This window comes from Ptychodera flava, chromosome 7 (assembly GCF_041260155.1).
Source record: "Ptychodera flava strain L36383 chromosome 7, AS_Pfla_20210202, whole genome shotgun sequence".
NCBI classification, from domain to species: domain Eukaryota; kingdom Metazoa; phylum Hemichordata; class Enteropneusta; family Ptychoderidae; genus Ptychodera; species Ptychodera flava.
Genome location: NC_091934.1, coordinates 16898706 through 16925563, shown reverse-complemented (window position 1 = coordinate 16925563; position 26858 = coordinate 16898706). Strand labels below are relative to the sequence as shown.

Here is a 26858-nt window from a genome sequence, read left to right as displayed (position 1 = left end):
TAAATACCCACCAGACATTAAGCATATCCCGAACTCCAGCCCCAGTTGATGGGAGGGGAGGGGGTTTCCAAGGGGTAACCATCATCCTAATGTATGGTATTAAATGTATATTGCAAGCCTCAACTTGTGGATGGGAATGGAAAGTATCCAGGGGGAACTGTCAGGCCTGAATGTAGATGTATGTGTGCATATGAGAATGCAATATGAAGACAATAAATAACCTACTATACTCCAGAGAGACTGAAATGAGACTGACCAAGAATGCATGTTGCTGGTGCCATGGTTTCCTTTCTCGGTACACAATAACAGAAGAAAATATCATTGACCAAGTCCACATCTGTTAGACCTATAAAATGGCTGAAAACATGGGCCTCGGGCTGAACAACAAACAAGTAAACAAACAAATGTGAAAATATCCTGACAGAAGAAAAGAGAAATGAATAAGACTGATAAATACGTAAATAAACAATCGTAAGCTAAAACACACAAACTAGCAAACACATGGACTGAAAAAATGTGATCATGCAGTCAATCATCTTGCTATTGAATGGTTCCTCTTCTCAGACAAGACTATTCCTTTATATCAAGGTTATTACGTTTATGTGTTTGTATGTTTATTTGCATACATATCTTTATTTTGGTATTTTATTCTATTCTAATATCTATTTTAAAGTTGTTTGTTTGTTCACTTGTTTGTTATAAGCTGAGGTCCCTGTAGTTTTACTGAACAGAGTCACCGTGTACGGAACAATGCTGCATCCATCCAGGAAATGCCAATTTCAACATACTGTAACTGAGCATCTATTTTTTTACATCCCAGAAGTGAGTGTGAGTTTGTATTGAATTAAATCAATTTCTCTGAAAGGATCTAATTAAATCACATGGCCTTATTATAATAGTCGTGTGATTTTGGCAGACATGGATTTGATAAAAATTATACACTTAAAGGGTCTTTATTCCGGAAAGGAATAATATACGCAAACTTAGAGGGTATTGTTATTGCCAAATCAACATGGCCGCGTGTAGTGATAGCACATGGGACGATCTCCCTCAGAAACTGACCTCGTCGATTTTGACAACGTTGAAACATTTACAATTCACTCACATGACTCCAGTGCAGGTAGGAGACATTAATGCGCACGACACTGTTGTTTTCATCGGACACTCAGTTGATTTCCAACAGGAGTACGAGTACTGTGTACACGCATCTGTCTCTCCCAATCCCATGATCAAGCCGCAAACATTTACAAGTATTATTGACCTGTATATGTCCCCGGGATACATGTATGTACTATTTGACGGAACAAACAAGATTTACAGTAGTTAGTAGATAACTCAATCAAAAACAGTATAGTGACAATATAAGCTGTGAAGCAGTGTAAACACCTGCCTGGATGAGAACAGGAATACACATTTGACCTTACGTAGTGGCAGTCAATGTCAACCCCCCCCCCCCCCCGGAATTGGGGCATAGTGGGGGATTTTGAAAGTAGTCTTATGAAATTTGTCAAATGCCCCACCCCTAGGGCAAGACATTTGGAAATTCCACCTAAAACAAGCAAATCCCCACATTTCCCCCACGTAATGGGTCGGGCATGCATTCATAATTTCTTCACCTGTCCATGGAAGTGACTAGGGGTTCCCAGACACTTCGCACCAAAGCCATTTCGCACCATACCATCTGGTCCCATACCATTTTGCACCAAAACACTTCGCACCAAAACAACCTCGTACCAAAACCTCTTCGCCCCAAAACCATTGCGACCCCGAAAAAAACACAACTTAAACTCCCCAATTTATCGGTAACCGTTAAAAGCTGAAAATAAACAACCACTGCCATTGAAGTTTTAATCACCTTTCTACCATCCCAGGACTGAAATCTGAACTTGTACACATTTCGAGAAAATGACATCGCATCGTGCAATACCGCGCACGGCACCTGAAATGTACCATTTAGTAGTTTGTGTGTTTCTTTTATCTAATATATGGTATGGTTTCATGGAGAATAAATGGTTCATGGTAGCCAAGTTGCAGGTAAAAGCAACGTTATGATACATCGTGACATCGATGTTTTAGGACGAGTTGACGGAACTATACGGTAAGCGAAGTGGTTTTAGTACGAGGTGGTACTTGGGCGCGAAGTGGTGGTTGGACGAGGTAGTACTTGGGACGAGGTGGTTTTGGTGCGAAATGGTTTTGGGACGAAGTTGTGTGGGGCGAACTGGTTTTGGTGCGAAGTGTCTGGACCCCTGACTAGGGATCAATATGAGGCAGTTGCCCCATCTCCTCAGGCATAGTTCCATGGCAAACACGCCCAAGGTGGGGGTCCCTCAGGGATTACATGGACTGCTGCATGAGTGTCATCAAAACAGTTTTCCTAGTAATACTGCCCGTGGCTGTCTGAGAACTGCCTGAGGACAGCCGAGGAAAAAGTTGGCCAAAATTCGCCTATTGGAACACCAACCCAGTAGATCCATCCTAGATCAAGCCTGGTCAACCAAAAATAACATTGATTTGGCGTTCACATGTGTTTTCTCCGGTGGTTTTAGAACCTGGAAGACGCTGGACCTCTAGCTGCAAATTGTAGCGCTACGGTGAGGCGGTTGGGTGATTTTTGGTTTTTGCGACTTCGCTCACCAGTAGCGCTACAATGCCGATGGCCCTGTAGAGGTGAAAATAAGTGCACCGCATTGGACAAAGCGTGTTGATGTGATTACCAACTTCCGGTAATGGCGGCTCCCAGAAACACCGATGCCCAACGCATGCCCAATGTTTATGGAACGCGATCGACGTGTTCGAACAAATTCCAAACCCAATAAACGACAAGATTAGTGAAGTATAGTATTGAGTCTTCAGTAGTGATAAATCAGTACGACCAAATGCAGTAAATATGTAGCATTTCACATCAACACGCCTTGTCCAGTGGGGTGCGCTTATTTTCACCTCCACAGGGCCATCGGCATTGTAGCGCTACTGGTGAGCGAAGTCACAAAAACCAAAAATCACCGACCGCCTCACCGTAGCGCTACAATTTTGCAGCAACTAGACCTCATGTCCCCATATCTTGATTTTGAGATCATACTGTTCAGTGCAAGGGGTGGTAGAGGTATTTCGAGGTATCAAAAAACAGAGGAGTGAGGGACAAAGTGCGGGACACGCAAACTGTAATTTATGGCACTCTGAGGGACGTCCCGCACTGTGTAAAATATGGGACTCTGAGGGAACATCCCGCAGAGAGTTAAAAACTGGACTCTGAGGGACGGGGCGCCCACTACGATGTGCATTGGTCCGGTACGCGCTGACGCGTTACTTTTCAGTTTGGCTTTTTCGTTTGCAATGGATCGCCAACAGCGTCGTCGACATTTTGAATCCCGCCAACAGAACGTGAAAAGAAAGATGAAGCTACGCCAGGAAATTGCTTCCAACGTTTATTTCGTTTTTAGCAAAATCATTAGAAGAAAATATAACTTTCTATGTAGCCCATTCATCATTATGCCCTGTCTGATGTGGCGCTTGGATTGCCACCACTGTCATGGCGAGAAATGGTATAATATCACAAGCAGATCGTGCCTCGAAGTTTATCGAAATGCTTTTACGTAAAATCTGTATGGAGACGTAATTTCTCGTGTGAACAGATTATGACATAGCAACCACAGCCCTAGCCTTGCGTACAGGTCTGTGTGTTCCCGGCGTTATACGGCCTCTCACATGTAGTAGGCCGTATAACGCCGGGAACAGAGTAGAGTAGATCGAAACGCAAACGGGGTGTTATTATAGGAAAGGCAGTGACTTATTTTAAATCTGAATAAAATGCTGTTTCTGGTTGTGTAAGTCTGTCGATCGAAATATATATTTTGTTCCCGGTTGATTAATCATGGGAGAGGGCAATCTAGATCTCCCCTTTATGGTTTGATATTTACTGACTCGTTCCTTCTCATTTTGGTCAATCGATGAAAGCATTTTCGTCTTCCATATTTCAATCTTACTTTGACCGATGTTATATCCTGACCTATAGTGTCATTAGTTTTGACCAACGTATCAAAGACGTTGCCCATGCGCCCGGTTGACGAGATATTTTGCAAAACTGTGAAGAAATATTTGAACACGTACGACCATACTGTATGCATGGGGGCCGGGACACATCGATGTCAGTCTTTCCGGACTGTTTACATATAGCTTAGGGGATATCAAAGCAGATGAATCAGTCAGTTTAATAAAACATAACTTTTCGGACATATTTTATGTCAATTTTGTCAATGTCGGACTTATCTCTCATTCTATTGTGGTGATGAAAAGCAACGTTCACAATTATAACATTCGCCATGGTGACCTCTCTATTTATATTCCATTCGGTGCGAAATTCGCTCAAACTGGTTTTCACTATTCTGCCTCGAATTTATGGAATCAATTACCACGTAATATACGGCTGACTTCATCAAACAATGTTTTTAAACGCTTGTTGAAGAGAAATTTTATAGCGTACTTGACCTTCAGATTGATTTTGTATATCCATCATTACCTTGTATGTTTACAATTGGATGTTTGTTATTACCGATCTTTTGTCGTTGTTGTTTGTGTGTCTTAAACCGGCAGCAGGATTGTCTTTTATTCGACTGTTTTCCGCATTTTGTCTTTTCACTGAATTTTGAATTCTTTGTCATCTTTTATATTTATTGTGTAGTCTTCTTTTCATGGACCACAGTGGAAATAAGTCTTCGGACTTTTCTGTGCTATCCATGCACAAATAACTCCGTTGTCTCCTTTGATGTTGTAAATTGTTACATTCTGTACTTTTTTCTTATTAATTTGGTTATTTGTGCTAAATAAATAAATAAAAAAATAAATAAAATTCACGATAAAATTCATATAATTACCATACCGCGAAGTTCCCTGTGCATTTCAATATGTCTATTTGGAAGCAAAAGCGTCACGGACATTCGATCGATGGTGATGAACTCTCTCCAGGCCGTGACATGTCACCAGTTACGAACTTTACCGGTTTTCGATACGAAAGATGCAATATATTATCAGCGTTGTTCACATTGTGTTTTGAGTCTGATATCGAATATAACAGGAAAAAACTAACGATTAGAGTGACGACAGAGACCATGCCCGATACGGGAAATTGACATCAACTTTTGAATTGAGCAGTGACTTCGGACTGATATATAAATGTCGACAATATAAAACATTGCAAAATGCCAGAGAGAGAGAGAGAGAGAGAGAGAGAGAGAGAGAGAGAGAGAAGAGAGAGAGAGAGAGAGAGAGAGAGAGGGGGGGGTTTACGCTGTCGCGAACTGATTATACTCTTTCGGATATGACTTCGGTATAGACGATACACAGACATCGAAAATGTACACCTACTTTCCAGAAATTCGACAAATCTTATAATAAGAGTAGGACATATCCAAAGTGTTGGTTGAAGTAAATCTTCAGATGTTGGTTTTCCAAAGTTAGACAATACTTACAGAAATATGGTCGTCATAGTCTTCTCTTAAAAACTATTTTCTTCAACACCACGTTTCTTATGATCGGTGATGTCATTTTTTATTATTTTTACAAACTTTCAATGCATCAAACGCCATTAGACTATCACATATGCCTGTCAGGGAGTTACAATATGTTTCCAAGGGCTGGCACGCGATGTCAACTTACGCGTCGTCGTCGAGCGGCCGGTGCAGTGTCACAGATCGCTCCGTCTGTAATCGCGGCCACTTTTGATGTGACACCCACGTGCGTTTAAGGATTTTTTGTTTACCTAATTTGTCGACCTGAAGTAGTCTCAACATGGCAAACATGTCATGTCTCGCGTAAATTTCATCCTCCTCGTTCCAATTATTCAAGACTGCCCATAGCATACAGCCCAACACGGGGAACACGCAACTCTCTTCACCTTCACGCCTTTCGATAAATTTTCACGTAGTACATGCAGTTTCAGCGACCTGCAGCGCAATGTTTAGTAAGCCCTATCTCCATGGGCCTGATCGTGATTTTGTGCTATACCAATGCACATCGTTGGGGGCGCCCCATCCCTCAGAGTCCAGTTTTTAACTCTCTGCGGGACGTTCCCTCAGAGTCCAATATTTTACACAGTGCGGGACGTCCCTCAGAGTGCCATAAATTGCAGTTTGCGTGCCCCGTACTTTGTCCCTCACTCCTCTGTTTTTGATACCTCGAAATACCTGGGTGTAGGTTGTCAAGTTGCATGGTGCGGCAAGGCAATGCTATGGTACCCCTTACATAGAATGGTATGATCGCATTATCAAGAAGCGATGTCCTTGCAGTCCAACTTTCCGGCACCAAAACCGCTAGGAAAAACACATCAGGTGAACGCCAAATCCATGTTATTTTTGGTTGGCCAGGCATGATGTAAGTTAAACCTATTGGGTTAATTAGAATGGGCAAAATTTGGCCTACTTTTTCCTTGGGCAATCATGGGCAGTAATTAGTAGGACCCTGAAACAGTATGTTTCTTCAACCACAATTGATCAGATGGTGCCCAATCAAGTACGGGGGAAAGTTTTGATGCCTTTCCGTAGACCACAACTTTCCCCAGCGATTTTAGTTGAATTCAAATAACAAATCCTTGCTATGGAACTGCAGCAAGGGGTTGTTTTTAGGGAGTACATGAAAGTAACTTTGATGTAAATATGAATGGAACTTTACTATCCTAAGCATGTCAGCTCTTCTGTACGATAGATCTTAGAACTATAAACTGTTTCCTCTGGCTTCTGAAATTTTTTAGTAAATTTACGAATTGGGTATTGAAATTTTTCGTAATTTTGAAATTCATAAGTAAACTTAACCGTTCCACGGAATATCATTCAATCAAATTTAAATTAAGTACAATATGTTCTTAGACAGAAATATTTTGAGGTTTGGGGGCCTTCAGCTCTCAATTAACTAGCTGCTTCCTTGCATTCGTATATTTACGAATCAACAATGAAAAAAATTAGTAAATCATCTAAAAAATTAGTAATTTACGAATTTGAGAGTGGCAGAGGAAACACAGATAAAGTGTAACGACTTTGCCTCCATATAACATTTTCATTTCCTTTCATCTAAATAGGCTGCATGTATACCAGTGTTTATGAGTAACAAAGATGTAGCTGCAGAAGCGGTAGGTATATAATAACAATAACAGCCATTTTAGCATTAATTTGAGAGTGAGATAATTATTGATGCTTTAACTAGTCACTGATTTTAGGGTGTACTTTGTCTTCAACTGTCTTGAAGCTACTGCAAACACTGCCTGTCTGTGGAAATTTTCTAAGACAAAAGTAACAAAACAGTTCTTCATTTATGTGTGAAATTTCTATTTGTCACTATTACATTTTCCCCATTGAAGATTTCAGATATTGAAGCAAGTTAAAAGATAATCATGAAAGCAATTATTGAGTTGTGGGGATAGTTATAATCAGGTTGATATGGGTACTTGTCATTAATTGTCATCTTGGATGATCTACTGCAAACAGAGGTAATACATGAGTCTGAAGCAACTGTCCTCTAACATGTCACTGAAACAGCCTGTAAAGATTACACTCACTTTGTAGTGATTCTGTTTAAAGTGAAGTCAGCCCAGCCATGTCAGCACTCTGATTCAGATAGACTGTCTGGCAACACAAAATATGGGCATTTCGTACAAATTGATATTGTATTTCCGGTGGTGAAGTAATGACCATCTTTGCCATACACACAGGTGACAGGAAGCGGTAAAACGCTGGCATTCGTCATACCATTGCTTGAAATGCTGCTGAAAAGATCTGAAAAGCTTAGAAAGAGAGAGGTGAGCATTGATGTGGTTGTGCAAATATTCTTTGTTTATAATGAAAAATACAAGCATATAGCACAGTATGTTTGAAATTGAGAAAGCAATGCCTATCAGTAGTATCAGGAATGTAATCATCTTTGTTCTTTCTCTATCTTTGATGAGAATAATTGTTCTATCCTTTTTTGCATGATTTTTCATAATTACTTCGTTAGTCTGTTTTGGTTTCTATTGATTAACTCCCTCGTTTGTTTTTGTAACGCTTTTCTTCCCATTAAAGTGAAATTGTGTGTTTTTCAGTAAAGTGTAATGAAACTTGTATATTAAACAATCCAAAGTTTTGTCTTCTATTAAAGGTACATGTATCTACTTTTGATGATGAACTCCAATTTAAGTATTTTATTATCATTTATTGTCTGAAGTGTTGCATCAGCAGATGAACAATTATTACAAAACTTCTGATGTGTTGCATTGTCAATGACTGTAAATTTTTTCTAACAGATGAGCAAACACGACAAAACAATGTTTTCCCTCAACCCTAATTTACACTTTACAGAACACAACTCAAGGCTCTGTGTCAGTCTTACACAGTCGTGGACTGTCAACTCTGAGCTGTCACAGAACTCTAATAGCATTATGTGACATCAGTGCAGTCAAGTTGTGTTTTTCTGATTTGCAAACTCGTAGGATACTTGTGTATGATTTCTTTAACCCTTTGAGTGCCAAAGTCTATTTTTGTCACCTTTATAAAATATAACCCAGACAGTATTTTTCAGGTCCAAACATTTTTTTCAGATTTTTTCCCAACATTTTGATCAAAAACTGGAGTCTATGAAAAGTGCTGTCCATTTGGTCCAAAATTTTCAAAAGAAAACAGTAAAATTCATAAAAATTGGAAAAAATGTTGCACTAAAATTTTGGTCGGAAAGATTACAGCAATCAAAGGGTTAATCCCCTGAATATGGTTCCTTCAACTCACCAAAGTGAACTTGGTTTAAATGACAAAAATATTAACACCAAAATATCTCCTTCAGCAAGAAAAAATCTATAGTGGATTTCTCTCAACATTTCTCCAGTACAATATGTTTTAAATTCCATGTACCGACTTTCAAGTTGAGTCCTGAAAAGATATGACCTTTTATGAAATTGATACAAAAGATGAAATTTTCTGATTTCAGATTGGTGCAATAATCATAACCCCAACCAGAGAATTAGCAATTCAAATTGATGAAGTCCTACAACATTTCATTGAGAGATTACCGGAATTTAAAAAACTGCTTCTGATTGGTGGAAGTAATCCAATCCTTGATGTCAATAAATTTCTCGAAGACGGGTAAGTATACTGTATTTTGTGCTTTTCTTATATGGTGTTTGCAACAACCTTAACCCTTTCACCACCATGGTTTGGCCCAATCCCATTGTTATCAATGGTGAGTGTGGACCTGTTTACAGGGAATTGGGGGTGAACAGGTTGAGGGCAAGTTTTTCATCAGCTTAAGCAAATTGATTAAATGAACACAACTTTCAAATAGGAGCAAAGAACTAAACTCACATAAACAGTCAGTGTCAAAAACCACTAATGCGAGAACCAGGGACCGAGGAATGCCCCTTTAAATCAGTCAGGATTCAATATTCTCATTACACTGTATATTCATAACATTAGTTTATACCCATGGTTACTCAAGTTGTTTCTGTTGTAAGTCCTAGTCCTATGAAGAATTCCAGGTATTCCTCATGTTTGTTTGTTTGGTGTTTCACTTTCCAGTGGCAACATAATCACAGGAACACCCGGACGACTTCTGGATTTATTTCATCGCAAGCAGGACGGCATAGACTTGGCTAGCTATGTGAGGACGCTGGAAGTTTTAATACTGGATGAAGCGGACCGATTGTTAGATTTAGGATTTGAACACAGGTACATTGTATATGCAAAATAGCAAGTAGTGTTTTCACTGGTACAGACATGTAGCATATGAAAATAATATTATTTCTGTTTGTTCAGTACTACATATTATGAATGTACATTATATCATTTGATGTATTTTGGAAAGAATGCCTGTACACTTTTAAAATATGAAAGAATTCCTACATGATAGCGAAATAGGAATAATTGTGAATCTATGGTACATTTTTCAAAACCCTGGTCTCATATGCTAGCAATATATAGGCAGGTGTTCAGGTACTTCATCCTATCAGATGTTGAGATATCTGAGTTTGTCTAATTATGGTAATGAATTTGTAATTGTGGTAATGAATTCATAATTATGGTAATGAATTCACAATTATGGTAATGAATTCTTGGAAGAAGCTAAAGGATGAAATAGTAAATGAGTTCTCTTCTGTCTTCTTAAAACTGATTACATGTAACTTCTGTAATTTGCAAGAGACATTTTCAGGGAAAATAGTATTATCACTATATGAAATATTAATTATGACATACTTTAAAATGTGGTTATAAATGTTTCTCCCTTTAACAGCATCAATCAAATTTTAAGTTATTTACCAAAGCAGCGAAGAACAGGACTGTTTTCAGCGACACAGACTCAAGAAGTTGAGAATCTAATCAGGGCTGGACTCAGAAATCCTGTCAGAATTGCTGTAAAGGAAAAACAAACACAATCACAGGTATGTATGAACAGTTGCTTTTTCAGTGCATCTCCACCCTTTACTACTCAAAACAGGTTGCCCTGGTCAGTTGAATTGGCTGGTGTGTAGCAAGACGTCACTTGAGGGCGCTGTTGTGCTCTCATTCAAATCATTGAAAGGGAGCTATAAAACAAATAAAGGTATAGGATAAATACAAGTTTGTTTTGAATCTGTAAACATAATGCACAGGCACAGATCAATAATTAACAATGTATCGATTGATAAGACAACTTTCCTGTCTAGACAATGTTCAAATATAAATGATAAAATGTGCGATTTGTATAAAGAATCTCTTCCCTTACCGAAATTTTAGGCCTCCCGCAAACTGTTACTGCAAATTGCCGCAAGCTTTGCAGTAAATTTGCAGCAAACTATTTGCTGCAAATATGCGGGTGGTTCATTTTTCAGATGCAAATTAGGTTTCTTGTGAACTTGCTGCAAATATGCAGCAAACTCCCTGCCGCAACGTTGCTGCAAACTCTTTGCAGCAAATTTGCGGCACAATCCTTGCAGCAAACTTGCGGCAAATTAATTTGAATGTTACTGAAAATTTGCCGCAAACTCCATACAGCAAATTATTTTATTTGCGCTGACCATTGTTTCTCGTGAAACTGGTATTTCAGAGTTTAGTTGGATAAAACACATCTTGTGCTGTCCACAGTCGGCCAATATATAAATATTATTTATCCAACTTAACTCTGAAATACTAGTTTCACGAGAAACAATGGTCAGCGCAAATAAAGTTACTATAAACAAAAAGATGACAGAGAAAAAAAGGTTAAATTCAATTGTGGTACAATTTATTTTATATGCCATGTTCATTTCATGCCACATAAGTGTCATGATCATGTCAAGATTTTCTTTTGACTTGAGAAGTTTCATGTAACATTTACATTACTGTCAAAGGCTGCGATTTGGCTTTCTGTTCTCTGAATTTCTTGTCCCTTTACTTAGTGTACCAGCAATGGATTCTGAAAAATATAAATCGTTCAGGGAAGAAGAGTGTAAGTCTTACCGTTTGACCAAACATTGTAAATTTCATGAAAGAAATCGATAATTATTTGAAAATGAGACAAAATCAAGTTGAAAGATTGAAGCAGAAAATATAAATATTCATGATCGAAATTAAATTGATAATGATTAAAATGTCCGACAGCGGACAACTCGCCGTATGTTGTTTACATACACGACGGCGACAATCTGCAAAAATCTAAGCACTTACTGTAAGTAACTGTTGTGAAACGAAAGTGAATTCAGTATGATACAGTACTCAACGAAAATTTATCTTTAGGTAAAGATTGCAATACAACGATTACAGAACATAATTATAGCGATCGATGTACAGGCGAACGGTACATTGACTTACATTTCTGAACGGCTCGCAGACGCTGGACGATTCCCGGTCCGGTTGCAGGTCTCACCGTGCTGTGTGTAAATACCTTACTCAGAAAATATAGTCGGCATCTTTACTGCCGCTCGCGTTCACAAATTAGAACTCCGCCTGTCCCTGGTACTGTATACACGTTTTTGCAACTATGTGATATCATTTGGGTGGCGATTCCATAGAAAGATCACGAAATTGTCCACTAGAAAACTCCCTGCTCACAAGTACGCAGCCGACACTGGCCGATGGTACTAAAATCTAACTTCGCGCCGATCAAGCCTCATGACGATAACGGAAGTGCGATCTATAAATCATTACGCGATTGATAATGTAGTCCCGTTTTTAAATGCTGGAATTGACTCTACATCTGCACCAATCCGTTATATTTCATACTTAATATAGCATTTAATTTATAAGTTTAATGAAAATGGTTATTTTTATCATAGAAAGACTAAAAATAGAGTAAAAATCTTTCAGCACGAAGAATCAATATCAATGCGCGAACTGACCTTGATGAACCGTGACCGGAGAGTGTAAACATGTCGGCTGCTCGCAGCTGATACACAGGACGTGTTGGACGTTGGTGAAGCGGCGCTTTGAATTTTCGTACAGCGACTCGGGATGGAGTGTAATCCTAAATCTCAAATTTGTGCTCGGCAATACAACTCTAACGCTGAAAACATGGACAAAAGCCTTTTACCTCGACCCATGTTATCAGAAGGCGAGATTTTGTCAGCGGCATCGATGGGACAGACTGTAAGCTGCAGTGCATTGTACGTACCGTATAATACATGTACTATATTGATGGGATGAATAGCTTGGAGCACAGCCACTACTCTGCTTGGAGGTAGCAGCGGAAACATTACTGTACAGATTTGCAGTAACAAAAGTCTACGACGTGTCCTTACAGACCATCATCAAACGCACATTTCGTTCGAAACTGTTTGCATTTTGGTATCATTCGCAGAAAATACAGGGTGTAACTTGCAAGACAGACAAGTCCCTGTTTCAAAAATTTGTTTCCCTAAAAATTCAGTTTTCGATCCAACCATAATTTACCCAACCAGATTGTCAAAGGGCACTTTTATTACATCATGTCACTACAGTATATACTATAGATGCACTCTATATCCATGCAATGCTTTCACCAGCATAACTGAAGCTGTTCATTATCTAGCATTACCAGTTATTATAATTTAAAAGTGGATCGTCTGTTCTGAAATAAAGGAACATAAAATATAAATGAAAGATCAATTTTATGTTGCTTACACATGACTGGTCACGAAGTGCAACAGTACTCAGTGTGTAGTGTGTACTCCCTGGTAATGAAATAGTGGGAAATATGTCAATCATGTGTTGCTGCATATTTGCAGCAACAATCTGGTATGCCGCAAATTTGCAGCAGCTTAGTCGTTTACCGCAAATTTGCTGCAAACTGACTTAAGGGTTTGCAGGAGGGTCACATCTACCTGCAAACTTCTGCAACTCCTTCCTGCAAGCTATATGCTTGCTGCATATTTGCAGCAAACTTACGGCAAATTTGCAGTAGAAATAATTTTCGGTAAGGGATCTCTTTGTACAATTGTAGCATGCAAAATACACAGACTTGTCTGGCGTACTGTCGGAGCATTACTTTATTTTGGTAGTCTGTAGATTTGGTCTGTACAAGGTATGCTGTAATCGGTGAGAATGACAGCATCTTTAGCAAATATTTGCTTTGTTGAAAATGTACCAAGCTGCATTTTGGCAAATTTGCTTGCCAACTCTGCCTTTGACAAACATCAAGTTTCATAATAATTCTCATTGAAATTAATTTTCAAAGGAAAAAGATGTTGAATGTTGAGCCAGAACCAAATGTTGCTTTTGACTAAGAATTCTGCACAGTGGAAAGACAAGCATTACATATTGTGTGCACAAAAGCCAGAGTCAAAAGCTACTGTATAAATAAAGGAGAATTTTTAAAATCAGATAATCATTTTGACGGAGTCATTTTAACCCTTTCACCCCCAGTTCCCTGTGTACAGGTCCACCTTTACCATAGAAAGCAATGGATTTGGGAAAAACCATGGTGGTGAAAGGGTTAAAAGAGGTAACCTTTCATTGCAAGATATGAATGAGATATGAATATTTTTTGTCAGTGGTCTGAAATAAAATGAATATGGCTACAAATTTTGTGTTTTTGTAACTATGATAAAATCACCTGAGCTGAAGATTAAGACCTATGTATTTGAACAGCGTGAATTTCACATTCTATCTTTTATGCGATTGTTACAGGCTATTCAGAAAACGCCGTCGTCGCTCAATAATTATTATTGGGTAAGTAACTGCAGTAACAACACAAGGACTCACTACAGGTTTAAATTAGTGTTGTTTTATGACTCATAGTCTCAATCTTGAAATATGTTGCCTCAAAAATTTTACCGTGCAAAGTGGTAATTTTCTGTCAAAAGTGATATTTCCATCATACCAAACGTTAGGTCACAAAGAATTGCTTGAACATAGAGTTTTGTTCGGTATGTGATGAAACAGTCCTAAAACATTAACACCCATCAGAATCTTTCAAACATAAATTAAGTCAGACACAGATGTACATTTTATGACTCTGTACAAAAAAGACTGAACAGACACATCTATAATCTCCATCTTCTACAAGTGTTATTGTACTCATATGGAAAGCAAGATTTGTATCAAAGATGTGGTGGTGAAATCACAACAGATAATATACTGAGAAGTGATCGTTACATCGTTTTCTTTTTTCTTCTTCAGATTTGTGATGTTCATGAAAAATTCAATTTTCTAGTAGCTTTTTTGAAAACACATCAGGTAAGTTGATGCCTTATTACATAGCAATACAATACAATACACACATGGAAACACATATCCCAGCAGTATGTCTAACTTTCACAGAATCCTCAGAATGCAGAGGGCTTTGTACAATGCTCACTACCTTGAACAGCAAGTTTTCCAATGACTATAATGCGTTTTCAAACCAGCATTCACACATATTTATTCTATCAAGGGTCTATTCGAGCATTTCATACAACTTCTGTTTGCTACCTTTCAGCCGAACAGCAGTGTTCTCAATACATAAGTAATCTTGTGATGGAATTCGAATGTCTCATGGAAATTTCCAAAAAGATTCATAACTCACAGTGATATTTTCTCCTCGAAAATGTCATTTTTCAGGGTAATACATGTATCAAATAGTGGGGAACAAATATGAACTTGAGCGCTGGTAAATCTTGATTTAGAAGGATGATAAATGTTATTAATGATAACTCTTTCATTCTCAGTGCTTGACAGAACAATATCACAGCATTAATAAATTTGGAAGCCAATTTTGCAAAATGTAATCTTTTGTGTCGCTTCAAAAGCCATGCAAAATTTATAAGCTGACTGACAAAAATTGCTGTCAGCACTCTTTCAAATCACAGTAGCATTATGGTTTGGTGGAGGGTTATCTGTTTAAAAGGCCAGTAGCTGTAAGTTTGATGCATTGTTCATTGAAAGCTCACATTTGGTATACGTCGACTACAGTTTCTTGTTCTACTCCCCAGCCAAAGTATGCTGAGGTACACAGTGTTGAGCTTGTCAGTGCAGCCTGTAAGTTTACTGACTGCATAATACAGCATTGCTGTTGTTGACAAGTGAATTCTGTCCGGACTAGAATTCAAATGTAACAATAATAGTGCATTTTACACCTATAGAAGCTGTGTTGAAGAATTAAATACTCGATATATTAACATGCTTTGGGGAGTAGAACAATAACTTGCTATTGACATACAAACAATATTGATAAATTCCAGAGTGTCTCCCTCTTATGTTTTGATCTCAGGTCAACAAACACATAGTGTTTTTCAGTACCTGTGCGTGTGTAGAGTATTTCACAGTGGCACTGAAAGAATTCCTACAACCAACTACAGTACTCAGTTTACACGGCAAAATGAAATCCAAGAGACACAAGATATTTGATAACTTCAGAACATTAAACAGGTAAGATGAATGATAGATATAAGAAGAAAAACCATTTCATACTCGAATTTGTATTACTAGTATCCAACATACCTGCGTGTACAGTGGGCAAAATTTATTGTGGAATCATTACTGTTACTTATTTCTTAAAGGGGCAATCCTCAATCCCTGGGTCTCACATTAGTGGTTGTGGAATTTACTGTTTTTGTGATTTAGGTCCTATTTTGCCCTTTGAAAGTTGTGCAAAGATTAGCTGATAAAAAACCTGCCCCCTTAAAGTGTTGCATCCTGCCTTACATTTTCAGAAATACACATATTTTGCAGATTAAACTTCCCAGAAACAATGTTTAAAGTTGAAACAGTTCTGGCCCTGTTTCAGGAGTTACACTGCCCTCTATCAATATTGTTTTCCGTTTACTTTGTTTGCAGTGGTGTTTTAGTGTGTACAGATGTAATGGCTCGTGGCGTTGACATCCCAGATGTTGATTGGGTAATTCAGTATGATCCACCAACGTCAGCCAGGTAAGCAGGATCACACCATTGAAATATAAAATACTGTTTCATTGAAATATAAATTACTAGTACAGCTTCAGACAGAACAAATTCTTTTTACTACTAACTCGCCAATGTATTTATCACAAATCACCTCATGATTTACATGTGCCTAAAAAGGGAGAGACTTAAACTTTTGCTCAAACTTCCCTGGATGAAACAATCAACCATTCTCATACCAAATCAACAAAAAAAAATCAGGGGTCACCGTGCAAAGTTTGGAACTAGTGAAATAAATTACCCAACATTTTGCTATATTTGAAATTCAAAATGGCTGCCATTCCTGTTTTAACTCTATGGGGGAAAAATTAAATTTTGGATTTTTGCAGTTTTTCTTTCTCTAAGTGCTTTAAAATGAGCCCACACAAGTGATAGATCAGCAAAGAAATGTAGAAATTTTAGAGTCCTACTGTCTGTCCCCAAGGTGTGTTCTAACTTAAAGCAGTTTCTTATGTATAGCTTTTGCCGTAGTTTGCTTAAAGTACAAGAGAGAAATTACTGAGAGAAAGTCATCTTTGAAAATTCATGTAGTGCTATCTCATAAGCCCCCCTAACTCTGTCAAAAATAAGCGTGTTAGCAAAGTCTAAATGAGTTTTCTCAACATACAGTCATTTGTAATTTCTTGTTGTCTTTCAGTGCATTTGTACATCGATGTGGTCGGACAGCAAGGATAGGTAACATTGGCCATGCACTGGTGCTGCTAGCACCCAATGAAGAGACCTATGTAGACTTCATTGCCATCAATCAAAAGGTAAAGTATTAATATCTCACAAATTGTAGCACTAGCTATGTCCAGCATCTTCCTTTGAGACTTGTATAGCTAGTTATAGCCTCCTTATATGCTTTGAAATTGAATCTCAGGACATACTTTCAAATTTTTTTTCATGAGGTTCATGCACGCTGCTTTGTCAGCCTTCTTCTTAAATGAATTCTTCCTCCACAGGTTCCCCTTCAGATATTCACAGACGCTTCCGAAATAAAAACAGTCGATGTTTTACAGAAACTGAAAATGATGGCAATGAAGGACAGGTGAGTGGTTGTTGCCATGACAATAATGATCGGAGGAAATATGACGATAATGCTGCACACAAACTAATCCTTTCAGGCCAAAACCCCCTCCATATAGGGGTTGTTCTGGTAAGTTACCAGAAAGTAAAGCCTGAAAGGGTAAATAGGAAAGATGTGAATGCAGGTTAACCCTTTGCCCGCCAAAGTCATTTTTTGTCGTCTTTATAAAATATAAAGCAGACAATTTATTTCAGATCTAGACAATTTGCTTTCAGGTTTTTCCCAAAATTTTGGTAAAAACTGTAGTCAATAATTAGTTTTGTCCCTTCAGTTCAAAATTATCTAAACAATTACAGAAAAATTTGAAATGTTGCACTAAAATTTAGGTGGCAAAATTGCAAAATTAATCTTGCAAATTTGCATCGTTTTTTTAGAACTTTGACATCACTTGTTTATGTATGACCTAGTCGTAAGCCTTAAATGTCATGAGCTTTGGTAGTGGGCTAGCGGTAACACCTTACTGAAAAACTGTAATGCATATCATTATTTTTACTCAGTTTCTATAATGTAGCACAGCTGTATTATTTACTGTGGATCACTTGGACCATCAGTGTGATAAACGGAGTGTGAAAGTTACAAAAAATGTGCAGTTACCTGCAAATAAGTGTATGCACAGTCCTGAAAAAAGTTAGGCAATATTGCAAGAGTAACATGCACTAAAATGAATAAAAAAATTGTGACAAAAGATAAAAAATATACCGTATTCCTCCGATTCTAAGACCCCCTTTTCAGAACCAAAGATGACGAAAAAGATATGGGGGGTCTAATAAACGGATGTCACCGCGAAATCGAACGTCGAAGTTAATTTATGCAATGTTATGCAAATTTTTATGCCAATGATTTTTTGATTCACGCTACAGACAACTCATACTTTGTGATATCGACTCATGGCCATGCTGCGTAGATACTGGCAGTCGAATCTGTACAAGTATAAATTAATGGAGATCCACAAGTCTTGAAATATAACGTATTTGCCATACCTTCTTTTACTAAACAATACGATAGCAATAAATCTTTGTATTTCGTGAATAGATAATCACCACGAAACTTTGTACAACAAGTACGTTCCTCAGCAGCAGCTAGCTCCCCATACATAGCATGGCCACAAAGGTCAGACAATGAGTGAAGGGAAAGTCCTGAAATTCCGCTGGCTGTGATTGGTCAATTTACGCAATAGGTCAAAGGTGTCAGTGCATGAGGTCAAGGTAAAATTCTGTTCAGTGGGATGGTGTCCGTCCGATGTTTTCTATGTACGATTTTCATTTACTGTACTCCTTAAAATAAACAATCAATTACACGTCGTGAGTTTTATTATTTTGCTCCTAGTTTCAAAAAGTCTAACCGTATCTCGAAACGAAATGTGATCTTACGAACAGGCAGGCTCGAACAGGTAAAGTGTTGAGGCATCGGCTGGCCGAGACGAAAGATTGCTGCGCCAATCTGCTTTATATTTGATGTGTTGATTTTTTGGCAATACACCCTGAAGTTTTTTATTACTTGTATCGATGACCGAAATGTCTCCTGATGTGGAATTCAGTCATCTATGATCAACTGTTCGGAATGCACGTTTTTGTTCTAACTGTAAGTGTATAGGGCCGTTTAAGCTTATGAAGTTGGGTATTTTTCCCTCGCAAGACTTCGAAAGCGTGCATAATCTTGAAAATCTGTTACACTATCGTTCTACTCATTGCTGGGACTAGTTCAGGAAAGGACACAACAAATGCCGTTCAAACAATAAATACCTTCATTACATGAGAAAAACTACAAAATTGATGAAACATAAACGGAAGAAATTCAAAGAATTTTCAGTTCATGCGCGGAAGAAACTTTGGATATCGCGTTTCGTTTGTCAACACAATAATTGCCCTCTTCATCTAAGTCAAACCAGTCGAAGTTGATATCGTCGTCATTAAGTCTTTTTGAAAGATTTTACGATGCCAATGATATTTCTATTTTCACTGGTTGCTTATACGGTAAAGTTGAACGCAAGAGAAAACTTGCAGCGCTTCACAATGATCACAAAAGAAAACTTACGTGATAGAAACTGTTGAAAAAATCTTTTTATACTTTAATGGTAAATTTGAACGTAAGAGAAAACGTGCAGCTATTCACAATGATCACAAAAGATACCTTACCTGATAGAAAACTGTTGAAAAAAATCTTTATAAGCACACCATTTAAAGAGCAACTTTTTCATGTGCCGTAGTCTTTTGCCTCAGTAGTATGAAAACAAAAGTGTAAAAGTTGAGCGAAGCAAGTTCAAAGCTCGTGTCATTCACACGTCCCAAATTTTCTATTGATAACGGCAACAAAAGGATTTCCCGACATCGTTACAAGATCCTATAAAAATGCGTCGATTTATCGTAGACTTTATTTTCTGAAAAGTCATAAGACAGTGCACGGTCGTCATGGGCAAGAAAAAAAGTAATTATTAAAAACATTCTCGCTGTCGGCATGCCTAACTACCGTCGCAATCAGCTAGAACTTGGTTTGCCGTATGAACTTCGCCGAGATGCAGACAACATACACGATCGAAATGCTGTAGCCGTTGTTCAAGATGGTTGCAAAGTTGAAAGTTTGAAGCGAGATGCAGCACTCATACCGGGCACGGTTAGAATATCATCGATCGTGACGTGTCAGTCAACAAAAATACTACTTGAAGGCAAAGAAGAAAGCATTCATCCATTCTCCAAGAGTTGGCATGGCAGAGAAATGTCACGTCGGTGTTTTGGCAAATAATGCGGCTGTACCTCTGCTAAAGCAATCAGTCCGATGTACTGTTTTCACCGTACATATTCACTAAAACAGACCAAATCATGCCGCTGACCAAAAAAAATGAAACTGTCCTTTTAAGGGCCACAACAGTCTCCAAAAAGAGAACTACTGATACCCAAACTTTTTTGTGTTTGTATGAGTGTAAATTGTGTTTGTTTGATCGTGATGAAATGAGCGAATCGTACTTTCAATCTTTATTATACTCAACTCACACTAGCAGAGAGTGTGGTATGGTACATTCCAAAATTGGACAAAGTACAAAACTGAACACTTTCGAGAGGACAACAAAGTATCCAAGTTTGATCGACAAGTCCGAAAACCCGACGATCCTAAATGTTCATTTCATGGTAGCCAAATTGCATCGAAATGTTCGATTCGTACATAATCAGATGTTGAAAAATCTGCTTATTTTGATGGTAGCAAAATTACAGTAACGAAAAGACGATATTGTACTAGATCGAGACGCTAAAAAATCCGACTCTTTAATGTTCATTTAGGTAGTGAAATCCAAGTGTAGTTTTATCGCCAGGAAATTATAGAACTGTTCCCGATTGACATGATCCTAACCCCAACAATAGTTTGCGTGTGTGTGAGGTTTGATAATTCACTTTACACCTGTTTGTGACTTTGATAAGCAGCGTAGGTGTTGTGGATATCCTTGTCTCATTACATGACAATGGCTCTACTGTTCCAGTCAAAATTCGGGTGTACCCCCTGGGGGTCTTATAAACGAACTAAAATAATCCTGGGGGGTCTTATAAACGGGCGGGGTCTTAGAATCGGAGGAATACGGTACATCAGTAACCTTAGAATGTGCATGTACTGTACAGCTATATGGCTGTAAGGAAATGAAATACAACAATGTGTTTTGTACCCACTTGTCCGTTTGGTGGAGTAACCTTAATCATTGTCATATTTGCTAAGACAGGACTTGAATTTTCAATGCAAAAATTTCATTGGGGAACAAGCCACTGAAGCAATCTTCATGAAGGATGGTAGTCTGCCCAAAGTGAGAAAGTCAGGGGCCTACGTAGACTCTGATCACCATGTGACACTAATGCCAACTAAACATAAATATCTTTCTGTTCTTTCAGGGCTGTGTATGAAAAAGGAATGCGGGCATTTGTATCTTTTGTGCAATCTTATTCCAAACATGAGTGCAGTCTAATACTGAGATTAAAAGGTATGTACATACAACAGACATTTCATGTGATTATTATGGAAAACTTAACATTTTTACTCTCAAAATGATGGTACTGTTTGTTTTTATGGCTATGCTGGTCGTAACACTTCCATACATACGGTAAAACTCTGATCTAGTATTTCTTGGTATCTTGAGCAAAGAATTTGAAACTGTATACTAGAAAATAGGACTGGTGTAGAGTGTCATTAACGTGTGTGTGATTTTCTCTACAAGTTGTTTCGTACGTCAGAACTGTATACATGTAATCGAAATTTTGAATGACTTCAAACTTACACATGATTGAAAGATAGACATGAGACAAGTACAACTTCTTACAAGGTTTCACCAGAAATGCATTCATATCGTGATGAACAAATTGCGCAAAAAGGTTTTAAAGATTTTGATGACAGTGAACTTTCAAATGATCAGTATGTTTTCTGCGTACATAAAATACTATGTAATTCATGTTGTTAACAGACACAAACAGTGAAGGTTTGATGATCTCCTTAAAAACTTGATAAAGGTTGTCACTTTGTAAAACCATACTTCACATTAATCAACCTGCATGTCACTGTAATATATTTTGATGGGAAATGTGATCTTATAGAGTAGTGTAAACTTTATCCTTTAGATTTGCATAAACATGTAGAATCACACAAGTTTTACGAATTGTTACAAAATAATATCACTGAGATTTAATGTTTCTTTGTTTTACTGATGGATGAAATCAGGTAAATTTAAATCCCACATGAAAAAGTATCAAAAATTAAAATAGTGACATTAAATTCCCTTTTGAAAATTAATGATCTGATAGTGTTCGTCAGTGATCTGAGCGGCCAATTTCTTTGAAAGTTACATGTCCCTGAAGTTCTACATAGCCAGTATGAATTTCTATCAGCAGGAATTCAGAGCTTCAGCAAGACATGTATATTTAGTTGTCATTTGGATACTTGGGTAAAAACAATTAACTTTGATGCATTTGAAAATCTGTCAAAATCAATAAAAAAACCAAATTTTAAGGTGATTAACACCTTTACATTCACTTTTACCTTAACTTTTCACTGAAACTCTACATTCTATCTACAGATCTCGATTTTGGCAAGCTGGCTCTAGGCTTTGCACTTCTAAAACTCCCCAAAATGCCAGAATTACAAGGAAAGAAAGTACAGGGATTCACTGCAGTACGGATGGATTATGATTCTCTCAAATACAAGTAAGTCACAGTATGTGCTTTCAGTGGTACTCTGAAAATGCTTCACTCTCTTTCAATGTATTCACTATCAACTCTTGTTTTTAGCTACTATAGACTATAGAAGCTATAGTCTATGGAAGCTATTGGGATGGATATCCATCCGGCATCAGTCTGTATGTATGTATGTATGTATGTATGTATGTATGTACATATGTACGTACTACAAACGTACGTACGCATGCACGCACGCACGCACGCATGCATGTATGTATGTCTGTATGTATGTACACTTTCACTGCTAATTGAGGTTGGTTGACTGTAAGACTTAAGAAGTTCTGTCTAGTTTGCCAAGAGATTAAATTTTCACATTTCAATTGTTTTTCAGAGACAAATCAAGAGAGAAACAAAGGAAAGCAAAATTAACAGCTCAACAAGACTCTGCTAAGCCTCATATCAAAGGAAAGGTAGGTAAAACAAACCTTGTAAATATCAGACAAATCAGGACTCTTGATCATGAAAGGAATAGCACAAAGGTTTTTCTAAAAATAAAGGACATGAAATTTTAGAGGACAGATAATAAAGGTTTATTAAACAATATAATGTTCAGAGTTACAGTAAGGACAATAACATAAAAAATTATGGTCAATGTTGAGGGCAATAACATAATATATTGTACAGGGTCAGTGTTAAGGGCAATAACATAACATATTGTACAGGGTCAGTGTTAAGGGCAATAACATAATATATTGTACAGGGTCAGTGTTAAGGGCAATAACATGATATATTGTACAGGGTCAGTGTTAAGGGCGATAACATAATATATTGTACAGGGTCAGTGTTAAGGGCAATAACATAATATATTGTACAGGGTCAGTGTTATTGGCGATGACATATCTTGAACAAGGTTAAAGTAAAGGGCAATAATATATTGCACAGGGTTGATGTGAAGGACAATATATTATATTCTACTCAGTTAGTGTCAAGGGCAATACCCTGTAAATTTTATTACGTTTCCAATATCACTTCATCGTAATCTAGCAGTTATTGGGGACAGCCATGATGAATGAATCTTTATTCCGACAAAAGAATCTACAAACAAACAAATTGCAGTGTCGCAAAAATGTACAAATTATCAGAGAGTGTTTAAAATTGGAGAGAGTCAAAATATTTAATACTTTCTGGTTTTCTCAACATAAGAAATATTATTTCCTCCATTAACATTTCAGTAATGCTACCTTGTTTCTCATGTTCCTGTGTGACCCAACTGTGCTGAAAGTATATTTATTTTTGTACACACAGACCTTGTATTTCATGAAGCTTTTCTGTCAGTAGTAATATTGTATTCTAACTATCATTATGTGCAGAGTGTTGAATCAGGACCTGACACTTGTCCAGAGTGGCTTCCCACAAGCTCTTGGTAAGGAATGAAGGTATCATTTCGGTCCACATCAGAGACTCTGTACTAGATTGTTGACGGACGTTTTTTGCTTCCTGATAATGTTGAGTCGTAGGTTTTCTTATTAAAGTCTCCTGCATTTTCCAGGGCAACACAGCCTGGTCCAAACAGAAAGAAAAGAAACAGAGAAAAGCGGAGAGGAGAGAGCAGAGACAGAAAGCCAGGAAGAGAAAACATCAGGTAGTGATATGTATGGTCAATAGCTCTGAGTGTGATCGTAAGCCTGTTACTAAATATAGCATTCCATGTGCGACATTGGCTGCTGGTGACAAGAAGTCGAATTACTTTTGTGATTTTGAAATATTGTTTATTGCATCAGCTTTTGGTCAGTTCTCTCCTGATATATAATGTCTCACTCGTAAAATTGATAGCAAGGGTGCCGATTTCACCATCCTTATACGTGTAATATCTGGAATGCTCACGAAAACTTGGGATAGATCTTCATTTTTGCTTAATGGTGGAACTGTAAACAATTAGAAATCACTGAGCCCAAAACAATGATGAAAATTGATAACATTCACTTGAAATATTAAATCGTATTTGACTGAAAGTATCAGTATAGTTTGTGTAGAGTTACAGTGTGGTGAAGAGATGCATTATGGGAACAAAATTAGAGTTTTCTTTCTATGGCTCACATCTCTGTTGTTTTCACAGTTTGATGATGATGACCTTGAAGAGCTATCCAAGGACATCAGGCTGATGAAGAAGTTGAAAGCTGGAAAGGTAAATGATAAACCCACCAAGATGAATCATATGGACTTTGGTTCGATGTGTTACATGGTGTTTTTCCTGCCAAATGTGTGAAATTGGTACACATCTTTCTTTCTTAGAAAATAGTGTATTGCTTTGAAGTTTAGCTATATGCAAAGCAGTGGTATTTGCTGTGCATACCAGTATTACTTGATATGCAAACCAGTGAAATTTGCTATGCAAAGCAGTGGTACTTGATATGCGGAAAAGTGGTGTATGCTGTGCAAACCAGTAATACATGTTTTTGCTGTGCAAACCAGCAGTATTCAAACCGCTTATGTTTGTTTTTCAAACTGGTGATAATTGCTATGCATACTGTTTGTATTTGATATGCAAGCTGGCAGTATTGGATATGAAAACCAGGTATTTGATGTATTTGATGTGCAAACCAGCGGTATGTGTCACATGGACATGTAAGCTACTTGAAACCATATTGATTTTCTGGAAGATGCAAATGAATTGTGTTACTAATTTGTACATTCTTCCTTCATTAGCTGCTCATTGTAATGAAGATAGTGAGAATTGTTTCATAACACTGATCTCAAAAGCTCTTGTGTACATATGTCTGTTTGTTATGAGATCTAGAAATTTACAAAATTTCAAAACCCATCAGTTAGGTATGTACATTTTCCACTGTTTTAGAGGGTCACCATAGTACCCATGGTTTTCAATCACTTGACTTTTTTCTGTGATTGTGTTTCAGATCAGCAAAGAAGAATTTGACGAAAAATTTGAAGATTAAATTATTTCAAGAACAGTCTGACACCATCGTTCGCTGCAACAGAAGAGTGTGTATGGACAGGCTTTATCTGTCCTGCGAAGACACACCAGCTGTGGGCAATGTCTGGAAATGGTGGTTTAATCACAACCTAGCAACCAGGCCTGTACGAGCGCTCCATGGATGAAATTGAAATGCAGTGGATCAGCCATGAGTCTGAAAATTGAGGACTCCATTTTAGGCCCTGAACCATGAGCTGAGAAGCGTTCCATAATCTTGGGGTCACCAGTGTTATAATTTGATTATAACAGAGATGTAAAATTCACTCTAGTACCTTGGAAGGCCCCTCTGTGTACATCAACTTCCAAGGTATAAGCATATGATCATGAAAATACTATGAAAACAATGGCTGAACAGAACATTTACTTTCCAGATGTCTTTGCAGGTAGCTTTTACCTGTAGGTTATGTATGCAACTAAAGAAATACTGAAAATATGTTGATTTACATAAATGGAAAAAAGTTGCTTAAAAGAAGGGTTTACAGCAATTCATCACCGACCATATGGTTGTGCAGCCAGTGGTATACCCCTTGTGGGGAAGAGGGGGAGCCGCTGACAGAGCCTACAATTGAAGCAGACACTTGGTCTACGATTGTGAACCGGTACGAATCTACAGCTTGCAAGTGTTTGTATAGTCATTGTATCAGCCACAGTAGCATGGAGTATTCAGTGTAGCTTAATTTTACCACACTGTCAACTTGCAGCCCCTGTGGTATCAGCATAGGGGAAGTATGAACTCTTTTTAAATCTGTGATGTATCCAATAAAGACATCTATTTACTATCAACAGTCTCGCCTCATAACTCACAGTTCCTCCACACACACACATGCAGGGAAACTGCCCAGTTTTACTATGGGCCCTCAAGGAAAAGGGTCTGTGGTTTTTGAGTTGACTTTTGTGATAAAAAAAGGATTTCCATGTAAAACTTGTGAGTTGGTCATTGTTAAAACCCGAAGTTGAAGTTGAAAATAGTTCCAGGTCACTTTGAGTCAGATGATGACTACGAGGTCTGTTACCATACGGCCTGCTACTAATAATGTGTGCATTGACAAACCTTGTTAATACTGGGATTTCCTTTATATGCCTTTTTTGTCATGCACTATTAAAGGTGTTAGACTAAGGTGCTTTTCAAGGAATTATAATTGTCGCGAAATATAATTTGAATGGCGACTTGGAGAAAAAATCGCTCACTGATTTGAAGGGTATTGCTATTGTCAATTCAACCAGAAATCGTGCAGCGTGTTCGCTAAAGGGAGGAAAAACCGATTTTTGGAAGCTTCAGCAAAACGCTTGTCACATGACTATTATGCAAATAATGACTGCGTACTGTGCAC

The 26858-nt window shown here is 37.8% G+C and overlaps 1 protein-coding gene and 1 long non-coding RNA gene across 2 annotated transcripts; one reads left to right on the top strand and one right to left on the bottom strand.

The window, feature by feature from the left end:
- Window positions 1-1001: 1001 nt before the first annotated feature.
- LOC139136882 (ATP-dependent RNA helicase DDX55-like) lies at window positions 1002-25757 on the top strand. Its single transcript, XM_070704722.1, has 18 exons — window positions 1002-1120; window positions 7070-7120; window positions 7700-7786; window positions 8947-9101; window positions 9534-9683; window positions 10246-10393; window positions 14073-14114; window positions 14565-14621; window positions 15634-15791; window positions 16200-16292; window positions 16960-17074; window positions 17267-17352; window positions 21261-21349; window positions 22436-22562; window positions 22927-23005; window positions 24085-24177; window positions 24652-24720; window positions 25451-25757. Exons 1-18 carry the CDS (start codon window positions 1013-1015, stop codon window positions 25487-25489), a joined length of 1746 nt encoding a protein of 581 aa, XP_070560823.1. The 5' UTR covers window positions 1002-1012; the 3' UTR covers window positions 25490-25757.
- LOC139136884 (uncharacterized) lies at window positions 11193-11874 on the bottom strand. The gene is made up of 2 exons (XR_011553268.1): window positions 11781-11874; window positions 11193-11385 (listed from the first exon to the last, which is right to left on the bottom strand). It is a non-coding gene; the product is annotated as an uncharacterized lncRNA (long non-coding RNA).
- Window positions 25758-26858: the final 1101 nt, after the last annotated feature.

What these genes read in the sequence shown, in the direction of transcription:
- LOC139136882 (XM_070704722.1), top strand. Translation starts at nt 1,013, where the DNA reads ATGGCCGCGTGTAGTGATAGCACATGGGACGATCTCCCTCAGAAACTG. An exon ending in GATCCACCAACGTCAGCCAG is followed by an intron (nt 16,293 to 16,959) that starts GTAAGCAGGATC and finishes GTTGTCTTTCAG; the next exon opens with TGCATTTGTACATCGATGTG. An exon ending in AGCCTCATATCAAAGGAAAG is followed by an intron (nt 23,006 to 24,084) that starts GTAGGTAAAACA and finishes TGCATTTTCCAG; the next exon opens with GGCAACACAGCCTGGTCCAA.